Source organism: Oncorhynchus clarkii, chromosome 7 (assembly GCF_045791955.1).
Source record: "Oncorhynchus clarkii lewisi isolate Uvic-CL-2024 chromosome 7, UVic_Ocla_1.0, whole genome shotgun sequence".
Lineage (NCBI taxonomy): Eukaryota > Metazoa > Chordata > Actinopteri > Salmoniformes > Salmonidae > Oncorhynchus > Oncorhynchus clarkii.
The window spans coordinates 65351908-65373699 of record NC_092153.1 but is presented as its reverse complement, the minus strand read 5'-3'; the positions used below and the strand labels follow the sequence as shown (position 1 = coordinate 65373699).

General features: G+C 39.8%; 1 protein-coding gene across 2 annotated transcripts in view; it reads right to left on the bottom strand.

Annotated features, from left to right (window-relative positions):
• Window positions 1–3515: 3515 nt before the first annotated feature.
• LOC139413690 (green-sensitive opsin-like) overlaps window positions 3516–21792 on the bottom strand; it is a 44566-nt gene continuing 26289 nt past the window's right edge. Inside the window, exons 1-5 of one of the 2 annotated variants that reach the window (XM_071161362.1) lie at window positions 6565–6988; window positions 5902–6070; window positions 4570–4735; window positions 4201–4440; window positions 3516–4024 (exon numbers count right to left, since the gene is read on the bottom strand). In XM_071161362.1, coding sequence (XP_071017463.1) covers window positions 3923–4024; window positions 4201–4440; window positions 4570–4735; window positions 5902–6070; window positions 6565–6925 — 1038 coding nt within the window. In that variant the 5' untranslated portion in view covers window positions 6926–6988 and the 3' untranslated portion in view covers window positions 3516–3922. Of the gene's footprint in view, window positions 4025–4200; window positions 4441–4569; window positions 4736–5901; window positions 6071–6564; window positions 6989–21792 lie in introns of those variants that run through there. The other variant, XM_071161361.1, reaches the window with a different exon arrangement.

Sequence of the window (21792 nt, the reverse complement as noted above, 5' to 3'; positions counted from 1 at the left end):
ATTCTTATTCATCCTTTACATTTGTGTGTATAAGGTAGTTGGGGAATTTGTTAGATTACTTGTTAGATATTACTGCATTGTTGGAACTAGAAGCACAAGTATTTTGCATTGACATTTTTATTTTATTTTAACCAGGTAGGCAAGTTGAGAACAAGTTCTCATTTACAATTGCGACCTGGCCAAGATAAAGCAAAGCAGTTCGACACATACAACGACACAGAGTTACACATGGAGTAAAACAAACATACAGTCAATAATACAGTAGAAACAAGTCTATATACGATGGGAGCAAATGAGGTTAGATAAGGGAGGTAAAGGCAAAAAAAAGGCCATGGTGGCAAAGTAAATACAATATAGCAAGTAAAACACTGGAATGGTGAATTTCTTCTAACCATGCTAACCATTTCTGTTCCCAACATCTGCTAACCATGAGTATGTGACCAATAACATTTGATTTGATTTGATACAGGCTATTTGATTTGGGTATGTCATTTTAGGCGAAGATTGAAAAAAGGGGTGGATCCTTAAGAGGTTTTTAAGCATCTGCCTCTGATTCCAAAGATTGCAAGTTCAAGTCCAGCGATAGAATGCTTTTTTGGCTTTTTTTAAAAAACCTATCCCAAACCTTCACTCTTACCTTAACCATTCGTAGTTAATGCTTAACCTTAATATTTTGGAGATAATGTGTAAACTTAACCATAACCTAAAAAATTCAGAGGTAATGCCTAAACTTAACCTTAAATAATTCCACATTTGACATTTGCAACTAATTCTGACTCGAGACTGCGAGCTAATTGACAAGTGCATGCTGGGCTAAGCATGCCCTGAGCTCCTGAAGTGAAGTGAGCTCTACTGGAGATGTACTGGAGCGAAATTGGAGAGGGCGAGAATGCCGGTGCTGCAACCTTTGGGAAAGTCGCTCTGCGCTCCAGTCAAATTGGGTACGCTTCTCACTCCAGCTCTGCTCACATGCTGGTGACCCTTGATCCCGTCCGGAACATGATGTCAGGTCTAGAGTGTTTTAAGCTCCAGAGGCCCTATGCAAAATGTGATGGTCACTTTCAGTAGCATTACTCACTACTGAATGTTTTTGGACTTTGTAGAAACAGTCATGGAAACATTGAGAGAGATTTCGCTGCACATGGATACTACACTGGATTTTGGCGGCACAGCAGGAGTTAAGTTTATTCCGGGTCGATACTGAACAATATATGTAGTCTCTGGGGCCTCGCAGATCATCTGAAAATTATGTTCATTTTTTCCCAACACACATCCGTACGGTGTGCCACAAGTGCAAGAAGCTAAAGGTAGGCTATAGTATGCAATATCTAGTGCTTCTGTGATTCTTGGAGAATATAGGCTTGTAAATAACTAATAATACAACTGTGAACATTTTTTATTCGTAATCAAACGTATAACTACAAAATGTGGTTAAAATTATGATGATGATCTCATGGACTGTGAGTACTCACCCTCATAGCCCAACATTTCTCCAGCCCCAGCCCTCATTTGTACAGCAAATCGGTGCAGGACATCATTTTGGCTGAAAAAAGCACTGAACTAATTCAGGATTGTGGCATTAAAGAAATCGTCTCAAATTCATGAACTGTCATTCTTTACATCCATAGCAATGAATGGTTGCATTTCTCCAGCTGCCATTTTGCTGAAACTCAAACTTCATGTTGTGATTTTAAATTGACTGTTTGTTATCCTTATGTTTTGTTTTGACTATTTCAGGTGGAGAGATGGACAAAGTTGGATTACACAAGAAAGGTTTTGCAGACCATGAAGGAACCATGAAGATATTCACATCCAAGAAAATGCATTATATTCCTTTTATCTGATAAGAATGGAACTCTCCTGATATTCTATAGCATACTCATTATTAGGCATTATTCTTTTACACCCTATTTTTTCTGTTCTAAAGAGCTGTTCCACTTTTAAGCTAAACATATGTGTTTAAGGCTGATGACACAATGAACACTAAGTCAATACCAAAGTGTGTTTCTCTTATTTGTGTTGCTACATAAGCCCTTCCATTACTCATAAAACACCACTGCTACCTTACTAGCTACTCTCTGGTCAGAAAACTGTTTTAACAGTAAATCTGATTTAACAGAAACACACGGACATTTACATGAGGCCAATATTTGATTGTTGTACTTTACACCATTTGTTCACTAAGTCTGCTTGTGACAATAAAAAGATTAGGAGCAATGGAGTATGTTTTTGTTTTGGTCACTTTAAGGTCAAACTAGGTGAACTATCTCCTTAAGCTGTTCATAAGTCACCATATACTTCAAGGTGTAGGCCTTTATTTCATTACTTGAAATGGCTAATGAGTGTCTGAAAATCTCAGAGGCTAATGAGTGTACAGTATATACTGTGATTTCTTACATGACTTAAGTTATTTCTAACAGGTTGTCCATGCAGAAATAAACATTGTGAACTCAATTGATGAGGTTAAGCTTGCCTTGTGTAATCACATGGGATATTTTTACATCTGCTCTGCAAGCCTATGTGTCTAGATTACACTAATCTTGCATAAATAGTGGAACAGGATAGGGATAATACTATGCCACTAAAGGACTATAGCCTTTATTATGGAGTGGCACACTAAAACTACGGCAAGGTAGTAATAGAATGGTATTTAAAGTGATAGTTCAGCTCCATGAGTTATGGTGTGATAAATGTGTAGATATCTATAACCAAGGTAGTGGGAATGTAGAGGGGCAATTCACTGCATTTTAACCTCAAATCCATCAGACCTGGGTTCAAATACTATTTACTGTATTTGAATTAGTATCAAATAGTTTTCGAAAAAAGTATTTGACAAAGTTTCTTTGAAAATACAAATAGTTTAGTATTGGAATGTATTTGAAAATATTTTAAATAATTGCTTAAGCAACATTAGCAAGTTCAAAATGAGTTCAGACAGGATCAAGAGTGGGTCAACATGGATCTCCGAAGGAAAGACATCAGCAACAGTGGGTGGAATTGAAATCATGAAGCGTGAGTTGATTAGTCCCATGTGGCTCTGTTAGTAGAGCATGGTGCTTGCCATGCCAGGGCTGTGGTTATGATCCCCCATTGGGGAACAGTAGGAAAATGTATGCACTCACTAGTGTAAGATGCTCTGGATAGAAGTGTTTTCTGAATGCCAGGATATGTACACTGAGTATAAAGAACACCTACTCTTTCCATGACATAGACTGAGAATATTAGGAAGGTTCCTATGTTTGGTACACAAAGTGTATATTGACCAGATACTCTAAGGGACGCTCTAACAATGAAAATACATGTATTTTAAAAAGGAAGGCAGTTGGGAGGCAAAATCAGATGGGATCATTCTAAACAATGCAGATATGCATGTGAACTAGTTAACACAGCCACAAAGTCAGAATTGGCTAGCCTATATTAGGAATGTGTAGAATGTGCAACATTAGTGCTAATCATCTGGACTAGAAATCAGTAAACAAATGTAAATGACCAACAAAAAGTAATAGTTTCATGCATGTATTTATCTAGTACTAGATTTATTTATAAAATACTGTATACACAGGAAATGATGACAACAAAATAATTGCTGGCCTCGCCATAAAATAAAAATACAATTTCATCATCCATCAAGACAAACATTAGAGCTGTTCTGAAAGCCTGAGGCTCATCCATTTGTTACCACCTATAAGAGGCAAATCAGCTGTTTCTTTTGGACGACTATAAAATGTATGTCAAGTCAATTCTCAACTACATTAAGTGGCACAGTCTGTGAGCGTAGAGAGAACAACAGAGCCCAATCATTACAGGTCAGTACAGTTTAATGTCCATTTGGTGAAAGAAGTGTGTCTTCAAAAGCAGTCCATGTAGAGCATCAGACAAGGGTAGAAATCAGAGGGCAGGAAGTGCAGCATGAGGGAAGTTTCTATGCAGGGCCCACAGAAGACACTTCTGTCTTGCTTGTTGACACAGAAGTCTCATCCTCAGGGGCTGCTATGCCTACAGCAGCCAGCATGCAGTTACGGAACTGTAGAGAGAGAGCGAGACCACAATGTCAGAGATGGAAGAGTCAATATGCTAGAGTACTAGCACAGACAGTAGAAATTACTTTTATGATATAAGTAGGCTTATGTTGTTGGTGACCTGTGACCAACCTATTTGTTGAACACTAAAAAGGAAAGACCAAAATCCCATGTTACCAACCTGTTTGTTCATCAGCACATAGATGACTGGGTTGAAAATGGCTGAGCTCTTTGAGAAGAAGGCTGGGACAGCCATGAACAGGGCAGTGAACGCAGCTCCTTTGTTGAAGAAGATCCAAGCAGCAACAGAGGCATAGGGGGTCCAGGCAATCAGAAAACCCATAACCATCAGGAGGCACATACGTGTCACTTCCTTCTCAGCTTTCTGGGTGGATGCTGAGTCCTGCTGGGAAGCTGCCGCCTGAAAATGAAGAGAAGCAAGATAAATGCTTGTGTGACTTATTAGAAATCATATCCTTAGCATAAGAATCCAAATGCTATGACTTTGTGGGTCTGCTAGTTACATTTTCTGTGTCTAAGAACCACATACCGCCTTGACTGTGAGGACAAGGCTTCCATAAGTGAAGGCAATGATGAAGACTGGAACCATGAAGTGGCAGACAAACATGTATATGACATATGAGTCATTGTTGTAGCCTGGACTCAGAGTATAGTAGTCAGGTCCACATGAACACTGCATGCCCTCAGGGATGTATCTATGAGGGAAATTCAGTTGATGAGACAGTTTTAGATTATACATTATAAGAAGATCATCAGTGTTAACCTTGACTAACAACCAAAATCTCTACAGTAAACATATCGGTATGTCGACAAAACAAAATACACGAGGCAAGGTGTGTTTGTGTCTGTAAAATTAATTATATGAAGAAATGTCCGTGGAAAAGCTTTTACAAGCAAATATTTATATAACAACTATCAAAGTAAACTTGGAGTCACGCAATTTACATGTTGTGTGGTCCCCTCCACTATGACTCATCGCTAAAGCATGCACTTTATTAGGTAACAGATTCAATAAATGATGATGAACTTCAGAGGGTGGTGAAAGTGCAAAGTGATGAGCATGATGCTTCTTTCCAATAAATAGCAAAGGTCTTATTCTGGTGACATGATAATTGATGCTAAGGCTGCCATTTGACAAATAATAATAATCTCATCACTTAGGCTATATATGTGTGCTCTAGCCAACTGCGTGCCAATACCACTCATTATGTGACAATTTTTTTTGCGAAAACCATCAGCAGAGTTGAAAATGCGATGGAAACCCATTTAACTTGTATTTTGTTTATTAAGGAAACATGGAATTTAACCGCAAAAGGTATTTTATGTGAACTTCGTCATCCCGCAGAACCTTATATCTGCAACAAGTCAATTTGATGGAAATCCATCACTGGTGGGGAAATGTGTGTATTGTTTTAATGCAGATTTTAGAATATTCGCATGGAAATCTGTCACCAATTGGATGGAAACCTAGCTAATGTCACTAAAATGCAATAACACAAAAAAGCCAACAACTTTTGCTAGAGAATACCATGATTGACCAAATGCATTATATGTGTGATTCATTGTATTAAACCTAACCCATTATTGTCTTTACATCATTGTTTGATCTCATCTCATAGACATTACACCTGAATTTATAATGAGTGTGTAATTGATGCGATTAAAAGATCAGACAATTATATGAATTGCAAATTGCAACGTAAGGGGATGGTATCTCTTAAGCCTTTTACTGGATTAGAAAACATGGTCAATAAAGAGTCTCTATTGAAATAGATTTTTAGTCCAGAACTAAGCTTAATCTGTGTCATATAAATGTAGGATCTTTGTGTTTTACTTTTATATCATATTACATGCACTGTACCTGGACCAGCCAACCAGTGGGGGAACAGCGCAGGTGGCAGCCATCACCCAGGTGAATCCAACACCAGCACCAGCATGGGCGACACTGAATTTGAAGCTGCCCATGGGCTTGCAGACCACAATGTATCTCTCAATTGCCAGCACCACCAGAGACCACAGAGCCACCTGACCTTGAATTGAGAATAGGAAAGGGAAGATATTCGTTTTTGCTTGTCCTGCATTTGTTAGGCAAAAGAGGTTGGAGCATGGAGATGCAAACAACAGAGAAGGGGATCCAATTGCTGCATAATATGGACTGTATGGAATCTTGGATCTTACAATACAATGTTATTTCTAAATGACCAGACTATTATTTAATTAAATCTAAATTCTTTAATCTTGATTGAGACTATCCAAGTATATTTGACAAAAATCTGATTGCATACCCAATCAGTGAACTTTATTGAAACTACTTCTTCACATGTTAAACAATGAAGTTAAGAAAACTCTGTTGCTGTGAACACTAATTAACTAATGTACCATATGGGGAGAAGAATGGACAGCAGGAGAGTGAACCTTTATGCTCTCGCCAACTTCATTGCTGTCATTGTAATGCCAATTCAATAAGAAACAGACTGGCACCCATGCTAGCCAAAGTGAACAACCTGCACAAAAGATTTCTCACCTCCAAGTGTAGCCATGAATCCCTCAATGGCACAGCCCAATGGTCCCCAGATGAAGTAGCCATTGACAGCAGATGTAATGGTGATAGTGAATCCAAAGAGAACCATGATCAACCCAGCCAGAGCCAAATTGACCAGAATGAAGTTTAGAGGTTGCTGGAGCTTCTTGTTTGTGGCTGTGACATACAGGGTCAGACCGTTGATGGGGAATCCAAAACAGATCAGGAAGAACATGTAGACAGCAAGCAGATAGAATTGCCATGGATCCGCCAAGTAGTACTGAGGGTATAGAAAAGGACTCCTTACAAGCCCAGTCCTGTTGGACATGGGGATGTAGAAGTTGTTGCCCTCAGTGCCATTCATTTTGAGTAAATGGACAGGTGGTAAGGTGTAGAAAAAGTTGAGTAATTTGGTCAACCCTGTCTCTTTGGATGCAGCAGCTCTCTAATGCAAATGTTGTCTTGAGATTGATTTTATACAGTTTTGTGGAGGCTGCTTTCAGGGGATTTAAAATCTGTTAATTAGATTAGTCTGGGATTATGCGATTCAAAGTCTTACAGTTGACTAACCTCTGATTCCAGGGGATTTGGATATTTATTCATAGGCCTTTGAAGTGTCTATGATAGTACAAGTTGTAGAGACATTTCACAGGTTGGTATAAAAAGAACAGAAAGGCTGTATATGCACCCAATTACCACCTTTATTTTATTGATTTGATTGTTTATTTGTTTGTCTGTTTTTGCACTCAGCACCCCGAAAACACAATAATTTAAAAACATTTAAATCACACTAAAATGTCAATTTACCTCAAAGGTCAATGTATAGACTTGTAGTTGAGTCAGAGATTGCACATTTTAATTTATAAACCCAATTATACATCTTATAAATAACTTCAGTTAAATATGTCCACTAAAATACTAATATGAAGTGAAAATATACAGCAACTAAGATTGCCTGTAGTCTGGGTCCTTTATGCTGTGGTTTGTTGAGCTGATAAATGTATATACAGTAGCCTATAAAAGCATTCACAACGTACAGTATGCAGCAAAAGTGGGCATAGCGCTTTGGTGTTCTCAAATAAAATCTATATGTTATACTGTTATTCAATTCTGCCACATTGTGAGATGGGGGTAATATTATGTTCACTTGCTAATATATAAAAAATATAATACCATTAATATATAATACAGAATAATATAAACCAATTAGCACACCATTTTATCCAAAGCATTTTACAGTAGTGTGCAGACCTGGGTTCAAATACATGCATATTGTATGTCAAGTACATAAACTCAGCAAAAAAAGAAACGTTCGCTCACTGTAAACTACGTTTATTTTCAGAAAACTTAACATGTGTAAATATTTGTATGAACCTAACAAGATTCAACAACTGAGACATGAACTGAACATGTTCCACAGACATGTGACCAACAAAAATTGAATAATGTGTCCCTGAACAAAGGGGGGTCAAAATCAAAAACAGTCCGTATCTGATGTGGCCACCAGCTGCATTAAGTACTGCCGTGCATCTCCACCTCATGGACAGCATCAGATTTGCCAGTTCTTGCTGGGAGATGTTACCCCACTCTTCCACAAGTTCCCAGGCATTTCTGGGGGAAATGGCCCTAGCTCTCACCCTCCGATCCAACAGGTCCCAGACGTGCTCAATGGGATTGAGATCTTCGCTGGCCATGGCAGAACACTGACATTCCTGTCTTGCAGGACATCACACACAGAACAAGCAGTATGGCTGGTGGCATTGTCATGCTGGAGGATAATATCAGGATGAGCTTGCAGGAAGGGTACCACATGAGGGAGGAGGATTTCTTCCCTGTAACGCACAGCATTGAGATTGCCTGCAATGGCAAAAGCTCAGTCCGATGATGCTGTGACACACCACCCCAAACCATGATGAACCCTTCACCTCCAAATCAATCCCGCTCCATAGTACAGGCCTCGGTATAACGCTAATTCTTTCGACGGTAAACGAGAATCCGACCCATCACCCCTGGTGAGACAAAACCGCGACTTGTCAGTGAAGAGCACCTTTTGCCAGTCCTGTCTGGTCCAGCGACGGTAGGTTTGTGCCCATAGGTGACGTTGTTGCCGGTGATACCTGCCTTAAAACAGGCCTACAGGCCCTCAGTCCAGCCTCTCTCAGCCTGAGCATTGCAGACAGTCTGAGCATTGATGGAGGGATTGTGCGTTCCTGGTCTAACTCAGGCAATTGTTGTCGTCATCCTGTACCTGTCCCGCAGTTATGCTATTCGGCTGTATCGGTTCTGTGCAGGTGTTGTTACACGTGGTCTGCCACTGCGAGGACGATCAGCTGTCCATCCTATCTCCCTGTAGCGCTGTCTTAGGCGTCTCATAGTACATACATTGCAATTTATTGCCCTCATGCCTCCTTGCAGCATGCCTAAGGCACGTTCCCGCAGATGAGCAGGGACCCTGGGCATCTTTCTTTTGGTGTTTTTCAGAGTCAATAGAAAGGCCTCTTTAGTGTCCTAAGTTTTCATAACTGTGACCTTAATTGCCTACCATCTGTAAGCTGTTAGTGTCTTAAGGACCGTTCCACGGATGCATGTTAATTAATTGTTTATGGTTCATTGAACAAGCATGGGAAACAGTGTTCAAACCCTTAACAATGAAGATCTGTGAAGTTATTTGGATTTTTACAAATTATCTTTGAAAGACAGGGTCCTGAAAAAGGGAGGTTTATTTTTTTGCTGAGTTTATTTTCTGTGTATTTAAGTATTTCCAAATACACTGGCCAAAGTTTCTGAATGTCTACCAAATACTTCCAATGGTAATTGAAACCATTTTTAAATATTGTTTTTCAAAAACATTTAAAATATCCATTAAATATTCTGCTATAAAAATACATTTAAAAATCCATAAACTAGTATGTTGGAGCCCCCTTGTTGTCCTAGGCTCATCTTAATTTGAATGCAAGGCAAACTGGTTGTGGGCTTCTAGGGGTAAAGCATGAGTATTTGAAAGTACACTTTTCAGTGTGTTTGACTATTTTCAACTCCACAGCCAAAAACAACTACAGTCATGACTGAAATTATTGGCACCTGTGAAAAATGTAATGAAAGAAGGATGCAAAGAACTACCTAATATGAAATATGGTGGTGAATCTTTGATGTTATGGAGATATTTCGCTTCCACTGGTCCTGGGGCCCTTATTAATTAAGGTCAATGGCAATTGACTGGGGCCCTTATTAAGGTTAATTTACCTTAATTAATAAGGGCCCCAGGACCAGTGGAAGCAAAATATCTCCATAACATCAAAGATTCACCCCCATATTTCATATTAGGTAGTTCTTTGCATCCTTTTTTCGATGTCAAACCCACCACTGGTGTGTATTGCCAAATAGCTCTATTTTGATGTCTTCTGACCATAGCACCAGTTCCAATCCAAGTGCCAATGGAGCACTTGGATTCAGAATCAGCTAACTTCAGGAGTTTACATTTATTGTATGACATGAAAATAGTGCTCTTTGGCAACACACACCAGTGGTGGGTTTGGCATCGAACGAAGGATGCAAAGAACACCATGCCTACTGTAAAATATGGTGGTGGATCTTTGATGCGGTGTGGCATATCACATCAGGGTCACCACTTGTAGTGCTAAGCAATATTTCAAGTATCACTAATATGTCTGAATTCAGACATAGTTTAGCAAGAAACTGATACAATTCAATACAGCTTTCATGTCTACCAATATTGACTCGTATGAGTTTCTTGCTAAAGTGTGTCTATGAATATTAAAGGTTATGTATCTATCTTGTGTGTGTTGACTACCAACCTTGTTGGTTAAGTATCTGTAATGTTCTGTGTTGAAGCCTCAGGGGTGAGGGGTCAACTTGCAATTGACTGTCTCAAGGACAAATAAACATTATTGAATAGAATTTAGCTTGAACGTGAGTTGAAGCTGACCCCATTTCAGGTCAGTGAAAGGAAAAGCTATCTAAAAAGCAACAGTAAAATCTAGTAAAAAACTTACCTGACAGCTTTTTTCCATTTAGTGACACACTGGCCACGTGTGACTTGTGTATATGAATACAATCAAATGCTGTCTGTGAGTTACCAGCTGCTACATATCTGCACGTCTAAACATATTACTTGATTAAAAAATCATTATTACACATGCTTAGCTGTTTACAGCCAGGCGCCACTCGTAACAGCTAATTAAGACGTTCCTGCTACTCCACGAACACTTGGTGGTGGTGCAAATGGTTTTCATCATGTATTTTGTAGACACAATCCATCTCTATAGGACTAAAGGGTTGACTATGAACCTACCATGCCATTGGAAGGCTGTATGAATTGAAGTTACACCCTAAGAGATCCAGGTTAATAATACCAGCCAGTACATCTTACAGTATTGGCTCAAGCTTCACCATTGTGCACAACCACTTTGAGGTATTTGTCTGGTGTTGAACTAAAAACACTCTGCCCAAAACAATACCACAAAACCTGTTGATTTTAATGTGTGTATTTGATCAAAAGTCCTGTTACCCCATTCCCTGTATATGAAATAACTAATATTACCTCAGTTGCAGATTATTCTATGGACTTGCTTACAAAGTATTCATACCCCTTGACTTATTCCACATTTGGTTGTGTAACAGCCTGAATTCAAAATGGATTAAATACACTACCGATCAAAGGTTTTAGAACACCTACTCATTAAAGGGTTTTTCTTTATTTTTACAATTTTCTACATTGTAGAATAATAGTGAAGACATCAAAACTATGAAATAACTAACACATATGGAATCATGTAGTAACCAAAGAAGTGTTAAACAAATCCAAATATATTTTACATTTTGATTCTTCAAATAGCCAGGCATTCTCTCGACCAGCTTCATGGGATAGTCACCTGGAATGCATTTACATTATCAGGTGTGCCTTCTTAAAAGTTAATTTGTAGAATTTCTAGTGTAGAAGGAGCATCTTCCACTTTCAAAGATGAAGAAGTTTCAGAATATGAGGGTTATGTCTCTGTCAATTCGGAGTCTGACAGTGAGGACCAGCCCGTCAGCAACCAGCTCATCAGCAGCCTGCAGGAGAGGAAATATGGAGTCAGAAAATTGTGAAATTGAACAGTCTTCTTGCCCCAAGGAATGAGCTACCCCGCATGGCTGCCAATGTGATAAGGATGCAATCAGGGACAAAACTAAAGACGGTTGTACAGGACATAAAGTCTTCTTTTGAACTTTTCATCCCAGACACCATCCAGAAAATCATTCTGGACTGCACTAATTTGTAGGGAAGGCGTGTTTTTGGAGAGAGATGGAAGGAGATGAACTCATTTACATGCATACTTTGGTGTTCTTATCCTTGCTGGTGTTTTCAGATCCAATGAAGAATCCACAGAATCCCTGTGGTATGCAGAAACTGGCAGAGAACTTTTCCGTGCCACAATGTCTCTGGAAAACCTTCCACATTATTTCCAGCACTATCCGCTTTGATAACTGAGACACCAGAGAGACAAGCTATCTGCAATCAGGTCAGTGTGGGACAAGTGGGTGGACCACCTTCCCCTGTTTTACAACACTGGGCCCAACGTTACTGTTGATGAGAAGCTTATGCCATTTAGGGGCCTCTGCCCTTTCAGGCAGTCTAAACCTGCAAAATTTGGAATCAAGATCTGGGCTGCTTGCGATGTTGCTTCATCATATGTGTGGAACTTGCAAGTGTGTACGGCGAAGCCAGATGGAGGAGCCCCTGAGAAGAACCAAGGGATGCGGATTGTCCTGGACATGACACAGGGACTCTGTGACCACAGTGATAACTTTTTTACTTCGCACTAGCTGGGACAGGAGCTCCTCAAGAGGAAGCTGACGATGGTAGGAACAGTACAGATAAAAAAGTCAGAGCTCCCACCTCAGATGGTGAGTACATGGAACAGGCCTAGTGTCCTGCGTGCCAAAGAAAGGCAAAAATGTGGTACTCATGAGTACACTGCATAAAGATGGGAGAATATGTGAACCAGGAACATCAAAAACCATTAATCATAATGGATCACAATGCCACAACAGAAGGGATGGACAATTTAAACAAACTGGGGACTGGCTACAGCTGCAAAAGAAGAACCCTAAGCTGTCCACTTGTGACATTCTTCAACATGTTGGACATCTCGGTGTACAACACGTTTGTCATCTGGGTGGCGTTGAACACAGATTGGAACAGAGGGAAGGTCCAGAGGAGACAGCTCTTTCTCGATGAGCTGGGCAAGGCATTGGTAAGACCTCAAATCCAGAGGAAGCAACATATCCCAAGGACCCCAGCTTCTGCTGCCACCCATCCGCCCATCCGCCCGACCCACAGAACCAATAACTCCAATACCTGAAGTAAGTGTGATGTTGCATGTTTGTGTGTCTGACTCTCCTACCCTGGCCTGCTGTAACAATATATGAGTGAGTGAGTGAGTGAGTGAGTGAGTGAGTGAGTGAGTGAGTGAGTGAGATGTTAGCAAAATTCCTGAACGAAGTGTTTTCATCATTCTAGATTGCAGCTGGTAGCAACAAGAAGCACTGCGATGTGTGTAGACCCAAATAGGACAGGAAGACAGTACACAAGTGCAAGAAATACATTTGCAACACACACACACACAGTAAACTCTGTCCTTCATGTGGTGTGTAGACCGACCTTAATTTGTGTTAAATGGGCTCATTTATCATGTCCATAAAATACTGTACGTAATATTTGTCCTTCCAATTTGCTCAGTTCAAAGAAAATACATATCAATAGTGATTAAAACCTTGTTTCATTTATATTTGTTCAAGATTAACATGATTTATTCCACCCATCTCTTGATTACAATTTATTTAAAATAAATTAACAGCAATTTTATTGATAAATGTGATCGAGCAGAGGTAAATGGCAAATATTAATCATGTATGCTGTTTATATCGCTTGCAATTGATATAAGTCAACATCTAAGTATTAAGTATTAAGAATTTTTACTTAAGTTGTCATGGCTGTATTGTTTTAATCTCAGGGCCATGCGTCCCACTAGACGTATAACAAATTCTTGTTAATCTAACTGCGCTGTCCGATTTACACTGAAAGTGTGCCATGCGATTGTTTGAGGACGGCGCCCCACATCAACATAAAAAAATATCCCAAAAAGTCAGTTTAGTTGGCGTCGATTTAAGTAATCCATTCGTTCAACGTGCAGAGAAAGGAATCCAAAAAGCTACCGCTAAACTTTGTTAAAACAAGTCAAAATATGTTTCTATTTAATTCTCAGGTACCCTAAACTGTAATTAAACTATAAAATTTCAAACGGAAAGAAGTATGTTCAATAGGAAAACGATATTAGCAGGTGCGCGACCTCTTCATCGCGCACACACAGACTGTTTTCCAACTCTGAGTCTCAGTACAAAAACTCATAATTCTCTCTCGTTTGGGAAGAAACAAACCTGAAACCTTGAACTAAGACTGTTGACATCTAGTGGAAGCCATAGGAATTGCAATCTGGCAGCTGGATTTGGATATGCCCTTATACTTTCCATTGCAAGAGCATGGGCTCTCAAAAAAAATAATCTTCTTTGGATTCTTTCCAACCATATCTATTGTGTTATAGTCTCATACATTATTTTGAAAGTTCTACAAACTTCATAGTGTTTTCTATCCAATGGTACCAATTATATGCATATCCTGGCTTCTGGGCCTGAATAACGGGCAGTTTACTTTGTGCACATCAGTCAGGCGGAAATTCAGAAGCGCTTTTATTGATAAATGTGATCTAGCAGAGGTAAATGGCAAATATTAACCACGTATGCTGTTTATATCGCTTGCAATTTATATAAGTCAACATCTAAGTATTAAGAATTATTACTTAAATTGTTATGGCTGTATTGTTTTAAAAACCATCAGACCTGGGTCCATCAGACCTGCGAACATTGGGTGAATAACAAAAACATGAACACCACAAAAGGGTTGAAAAACAAATGGAAGTATGGTTGTTTTAAGCCTACCCCCCCAAAATCTCCTTGATTTAGCACAGACACTTCAAAACCTTATGTCTTATGATACATTTGTGAGTTATTAGGTTGTTGTTACCATTTTACCATGTTCTTTCTCAGTTAATACCTGGTCATTTTACTATTTTGTGCATTTGAACTAGAAATATTGTCTTGTTGAGTGCATGAACCACCAAACAATCAAAAACAAGAATTCAATGACACAGACACTTTTTGTCCATGCATTCATTTATCTAGAATTTATACATTTATTTATAAAATATTTAAAGCAAATTTTGACATACAGCTGGCCAACAAAGTAATTTCTTGCCTCACATAATACAAATTAAGTATCAATCCCTCAAGACAGATGTCACGATCGTCGTATGGAGTAGACCAAAGCACAGCGTGGTTGGAATACATTCTTCTTTATTTAATGAAGAAAACGAAGAACACTTAAACAAAAAAATGATTAAGACGACCGTGACCGCTATATGAACACTGTGCTAACATGCAACATAACATAGACAATCACCCACAACCCACAATGACAAAACAGGTTACCTAAATATGGTTCCCAATCAGAGACAATGACTAACACCTACCTCTGATTGAGAACCATATCAGGCCAAACACAGAAACAGACAAACTAGACATACAACATAGAATGCCCACTCAGATCACACCCTGACCAAACAAAACATATAAACATACAAAGCAAACTATGGTCAAACTATGGGTGTGACATCATCAGAGTAGTTCCACTATGGGCCGATTGAGACAGTAAATGTACATCTTTCCTATACAATTCTCATTAGTTGGTGTTCAGATTTACCTTATGCAGGTGCATAACAGTCTTTGCAGGTGTGGTTCCCTTGCGAGCACTGTGGTTCCCTTGCGAGCACTGAATAGATTTAATTAAACCGCTGAAAACCCTCCCACTTGCTGGCCAACAGATTTTCTCATGGATTGTTCATTCAACATGGTTATCATAAGCCATCCCTTTATATACAGTTTACATTTAATTATAATTTTTGTCAACAGATACATCAAGACCACAGGTTCAGAATATAGGGATTAATGGAAGAAAGCCATCTAAATAGTGTATATGCATGTTTGTCTGTTTCAGCACCAACTGGTAGATTAAAGATATTCTGATGTTGTAGATAATTTAGACATATTTTGGGGTTAGGAATATATGTATGAATCATAAAAAACAGGTTTGGATAGCCTATAAAATATATATTGATGAATAAAGGATACCGTGGTTTCATTCATCCTGAAAGTTGTCATATTCAAGTTAAATCCATACAATTTTGGAAGTTGGGAAAATTTTTAGAATAGGGGTTGAACAATAGTCAAAAAGTCTTCCCTAATCATCACTAATCATGGAACTGTATGGCAATGGTCCAGTTGTTGTGAAGTGTGTGCCAGGCTCCAGGTTTAAATTGCTACTTTTAGTCTGAGTTCCATAATGATCCCAAATTATTCCACAATGTTAGCATAATATGATCCACTATTGCTAGTGACCCTCAAGAACAAATACAAGGACATGACTGAAGAAAGGTAAACGGAATGAAATGATGCAAAATGTAGACTACAAATTGAAGGAAACTAACACTAAAGTGACAGTTATAAATGTACACTGAGTATACAAAGAACACCTATTCTTTCCATGACATACACTGACCAGGTGAATCCAGGTATAAGCTATGATCCCTCATTGATGTCACTTGTTGTCCACTTCAATCAATGTAGATGAAGGGGAGGAGACGGGTCAAAGACAGGTTTTTAAGCCTTGAGACAATTGAGACACCCCGGCCGTCCTACAATCTAAGCTAGATGCTCTCAATCTCACAGAAATCTTTAAGGAACCTACCAGGTACAACCCTAAATCCGTAACCATGGGCACACTCTTAGATATCATCCTGACCAACTTGCCCTCTAAATACACCTCTGCTGTGTTCAACCAGGATCTCAGTGTTCACTGCCACATTGCCTGCGTGCGTAATGGGTCTGTGGTCAAACGACCACCCCTCATCACTGTCGAACGCTCCCTAAAACACTTCAGCGAGCAGGCCTTTCTAATCAACCTGGCCCGAGTATCCTGGAAGGATATTGACCTCAACCCGTCAGTAGAGGATGCCTGGTTGCTCTTTAAAAGTGCTTTCCTCGCCATCTTAAAAACCTCTCTGGGATATGTGGGACGCCCACCTGGCCAAAAACCAGGGAAAATGCAGAGCGCCAAATTCAAATAAATTACTGTAAAAATCAAACTTTCATGAAATCACACATGTAAGAGACCAAATTAAAGCTACACTTGTTGTGAATCCAGCCAACATGTCAGATTTCAAAAAGGCTTTTCGGCAAAAGCAAACGGTGCTATTATCTGAGGATAGCACCTCCGTGAACAAAGAGAGAAAAGCATATTTCAACCCTGCAGGCGCAACACAAAACGCAGAAATAAAAATATAATTCATGCCTTACCTTTGACAAGCTTCTTTTGTTGGCACTCCAATATGTCCCATAAACATCACAAATGGTCCTTTTGTTAGATTAATTCCGGCGATATATATCCAAAATGTCCATTTATTTGGCGCTTTTGATCCAGAAAAACACGGTTCCAACATGCGCAACGTGACTACAAAATATCTCAAAGGTTACCTGTAAACTTTGCCAAAACATTTCAAACTACTTTTGTAATACAATTTAAGGTATTTTTAACGTAAATAATCGATAAAATTGAAGACGGGATGATCTGTGTTCAATACAGGAGGAAAAAAACTGTAGCTAGCTTTCTGGTCATGTGCCTCCATCTAACAGTACACTATAAGTGACCCTCGTTCTGAACAGGGCTACTTCTTCATTACACAAATGAAAAACCTCAACCAATTTCTAAAGACTGGTGACATCCAGTGGAAGCGGAAGAAGGTCCCTTAGAAATCTGGATTTCCAATGAAAACCTATTGAAAAGAGAGTGACCTCAACAACAAACAAAAAAATCTGAATGGTTTGTCCTTGGGGTTTCGCCTGCTAAATAAGTTATGTTATACTCACAGGCATAATTCAAACAGTTTTAGAAACTTCGGAGTGTATTCTATCGAAATCTACTACTGATATGCATATCTTATCTTCTGGGAATGAGTAGCAGGCAGTTGAATTTGGGCATGCATTTCATCCGGATGAGAAAATACTGCCCCCTGTCACCAAGAAGTTAAATAAGCATGCTACATTCAAAGACATGTAGAACTAAGAACAGATATAGCCCTTGGTCCACCCCAGACTTGACTGCCCTCGACCAGCACAAAAACATCCTGTGGCATTCTGCATTAGCATCGAAGAGCCCCCGCGATATGCAACTTTTCAGGGAAGTCAGGAACCAATATACTCAGTCAGTTAGGAAAGCTAAGGCTAGCTTTTTCAAGCAGAAATTTGCACCACACACAGAAATTTGCACCTCCTCCCAGCTGCCCACTGCACTGAGGCTAGGAAACACTGTCACCCCCGATAAATCTACGATAATCAATCATTTCAATAAGCATTTCTCTATGGCTGGCCATGCTTTCCGCCTGGCTACCCCAGCTCCGGCCAAAAGCTCAGCACCCCCTGCAGCAACTTGCCCAAGCCCCCCCCCTCCACTTCTCCTTCACCCAAATCCAGAGAGCTGATGTTCTGAAAGAGCTGCAAAATCTGGATCCCCACAAATTAGCTGGGCTAGACAATCTGGACACTCTCTTTCTAAAATTACCTGCCGAAATTGTTGAAACCCTTCAACCTCTCTTTCGTATCATCTGAGATCCCAGATGATTAGAAAGCTGCTGCGGTCATCCCCCTTTTCAAAGGGGGAGACACTCTAAACCCAAACTGTTATAGACCTATATCCATCCTGCCCGGTCTTTCTAAAATCTTCGGAATCTGTTAACAAACAGATTACCGACCATTTAGAATCCCACTGCACCTTCTCCACTAAGCAACCTGGTTTCCGAGCTGGTCATGGGTGTACCTCAGCCACGCTCAAGGTCCTAAAAGATATCATAACCGCCATTGATAAAAGACAGTACTGTGCAGCCGTCTTCATCGACCTGGCCAAAGCTTTCGACTCTGTCAATCACCGCATTCTTATCAGCAGACTCAATAGCCTTGGTTGCTCAAATGACTGCCTCGTCTGGTTCACCAACTACTTCTCAGATAGAGTTCAGTGTGTCAAATCGGAGGGCCTGTTTTCCGGAACTCTGGCAGTCTCTATGAGGGTGCCACAGGGTTAATTTCTCAGGCTGACTCTTTTCTCTGTATATATCAATGATGACTCTCTTGCTGCTGGTGATTTTCTGATCCACCTCTACGCAGACTACACCATTCTGTATACATCTGGCCCTTCTTTGGACACCGTTGTCATGACGTTGGCCTAGGAGATAGGTTTATGACAGTCATAAATACCTCTTCCCCCCTTTTTCCTCTCTCTAGCCTACTGAGGTTACATTTAAAAAAACCCTTGGTTAACATAGAGATTCTGGGAACATCAGAATGTGGGGGGAAATGAACTATATTCTGGTAATCAGAACAATTGAACATATCCGGTAGTACTTAATGAATATGATGTCAGTTCGGTTGTCATCTGAGACATTCTCATCAATGATAAGATGACATAAACTCTACAGTGGAAAGTCTACACATCAGAGTTATCGGATTCATATGGAATTGATGTTCAATTTTAAATGTTTGAATATGAAATTATTTGTGATGGGATGAAATGTGATTTTAGCTTCTAAAATGTGAGATGTGGGTTTTCATAAGTTAGGGCTGCTCACTCAGTGGCCAGCCTCTGTGAAGGGAAATGGGCTATAACACTTTTCAAACACGCCCTATTCTCCCTTCCTATATAAGCCCTTGACGACAACATAACTTCCTGTTCCGAGGATATGAGGGCAACGGTCCTATGTCAGAATGGTTCAGATAATAACTACAGAACGAAGCCACCATCAGCATGAGCTTTGGTTGCGAATGGTATGAACCTTTGAACTCTTATTCACTACAGAAGTGATACCTCCTAGCTGTTGAGTTAGTGACCGCAGCTGCAAAAGCAGGTTAGGAAGGAACAGACAGACTCTCGTTGGCTGGCCCTCACTACATATTTGTTACCAAACCCACTGGCTCCAGTTCATCTATAAGTCTTTGCTCGGTAAAGCCCCGCCTTAGCTCACTGGTCACCATAGCAACACACACCCGTAGCACGCGCTCCAGCAGGTATATTTCACTGGTCATCCCCAAAGCCAACACTTCCTTTGGTCGCCTTTCCTTCCAGTTCTCTGCTGCCAATGACTGGAACGAACTGCAAGAATCACTGAGGCTGGAGTCTTCTATCTCCCTTTCTAACTTTAAGCAGCAGCTGTCAGAGCAGCTTACTGATCACTGTACCTGTACCCCATATTTTGATTTATCCTCTTGCTCTTTGTCCTCCAAACACAACGAGTTGAGTTTTTACCAAAAGTTATATTTTGGTTTCATCTGACCATATGACATTCTTCCCAATCTTCTTCTGGATCATCCAAATGCTCTCTAGCAAACTTCAGACGGGCCTGGACATGAACTGGCTTAAGCAGGGGGACACGTTTTGGCACTGCAGGATTTGAGTCCCTGGCGGCGTAGTGTGTTACTGATGGTAGGCTTTGTTACTTTGGTCCCAGCTCTCTGCAGGTCATTCACTAGGTTTCTTCAAACCAAGCTGCTTACCTATTGCAGATTCAGTCTTCCCAGCCTGGTGCAGGTGTACAATTTTGTTTCTGGTGTCCTTTGACAGCTCGTTGGTCTTGGCCATAGTGGAGTTTGGAGTGTGACTGTTTGAGGTTGTGGACAGGTGTCTTTTATACTGATAACAAGTTCAAACAGGTGCCATTAATACAGGTAACGACTAACGAGTAAAGAAGAAGTTACAGGTCTGTGAGAGCCAGAAATCTTGCTTGTTTGTAGGTGACCAAATACTTATTTTCCACCATAATTTGCTCATAAAAAAATCCTACAATGTGATTTTCTGGAAGAGTTGATGTTACGGATACAGGTATCCTGTGTCTGTGTGTATCTGTGAGAGTCAACAATCAACCCATCCAGACACATACCCTATCACAGTTCCTTCCCCATGGTTTAAAAACCCCATCATTTGTTTGAGGAGGCTCAATCTTTGTAATGCCAAATGCTTATTTTCCTTTGTAATGCCATAATTTGCAAATAGAATTCTTTGTAGATTTAAAAAATCTCTTTGTAAAGCCATGTTTGTAGATCTCTGTTCTTCGCTCGCTCTCTTTGTGTATTAATTAACCTCTTCTTTTGTTTGAGCACCTCCAAATCACTTTGTCATCTCCTGTGAGTATTGTTTTTGCTTATGGTGTTTGCTTTTGGGCATACACTACCCGTAGGTAAACTTTGTTAAAAACACTAGTTAGTCTGTATTTTTGGTTAGTTAGTTGAAGTGTACATATGAAGAAAATTACAGGACTCTCTCATCTTTTTAAGTTGGAGAACTTGCACGATTGGTGGCTGACTAAATACGTTTTTGCCCCACTGTATGTAATTGTGGTATTTCATTTTTTTATATAAATTAGCAAACATTTCTAAAAACCTGTTTTTGCTTTGTCATTATGGGGTATTGTGTGTAGATTTGATCAATTTTAGAATAAAGCTGTAATCTAACAAAATGTGGAGAAAATCAAGGGGTCTGAATACTTTCCGAATGCACTGTATGTCTTACCACCAAGTAAAAAAACAACAATTGTTGAGCAACCCCTGAGAGGAGTATTAAAAGGAGACGCTTCTTGGCTGAGGTGTACCTTCTTATACACAGTTACAGTGTGGTGCTTAGATGTGTTTTGTATCTTAATATGGCCTTTCCGTGTATACATTAACTTATTGAGCAAATTCATGGTGACATTATAGGTTAAACACAGAGCTTAGTGTCACTGTCAGCACTATCTATCACCGATATCTGACATCAACAGCGACTGTCAGGCACATAAGAGCAGCTTAGAAAGAGGAAATAGATTGCAGAGAGGATTCAGAGTCCCAAAAGACAACAGAACACTCTGTGCATGCCCCAGAGAAGACAGTCCTGTCTTGCTTGTTGACACAGATTAATCCCCCTTTTCACCCATTGAGTTCTTGCCATAGAACAAAGTTGTCAGGGTGTATGAAACTGTAGAGAAAAAATAAGGATCAAAAGCCAGGGAATAGATACAGAATTGTACAGACCTGACCATT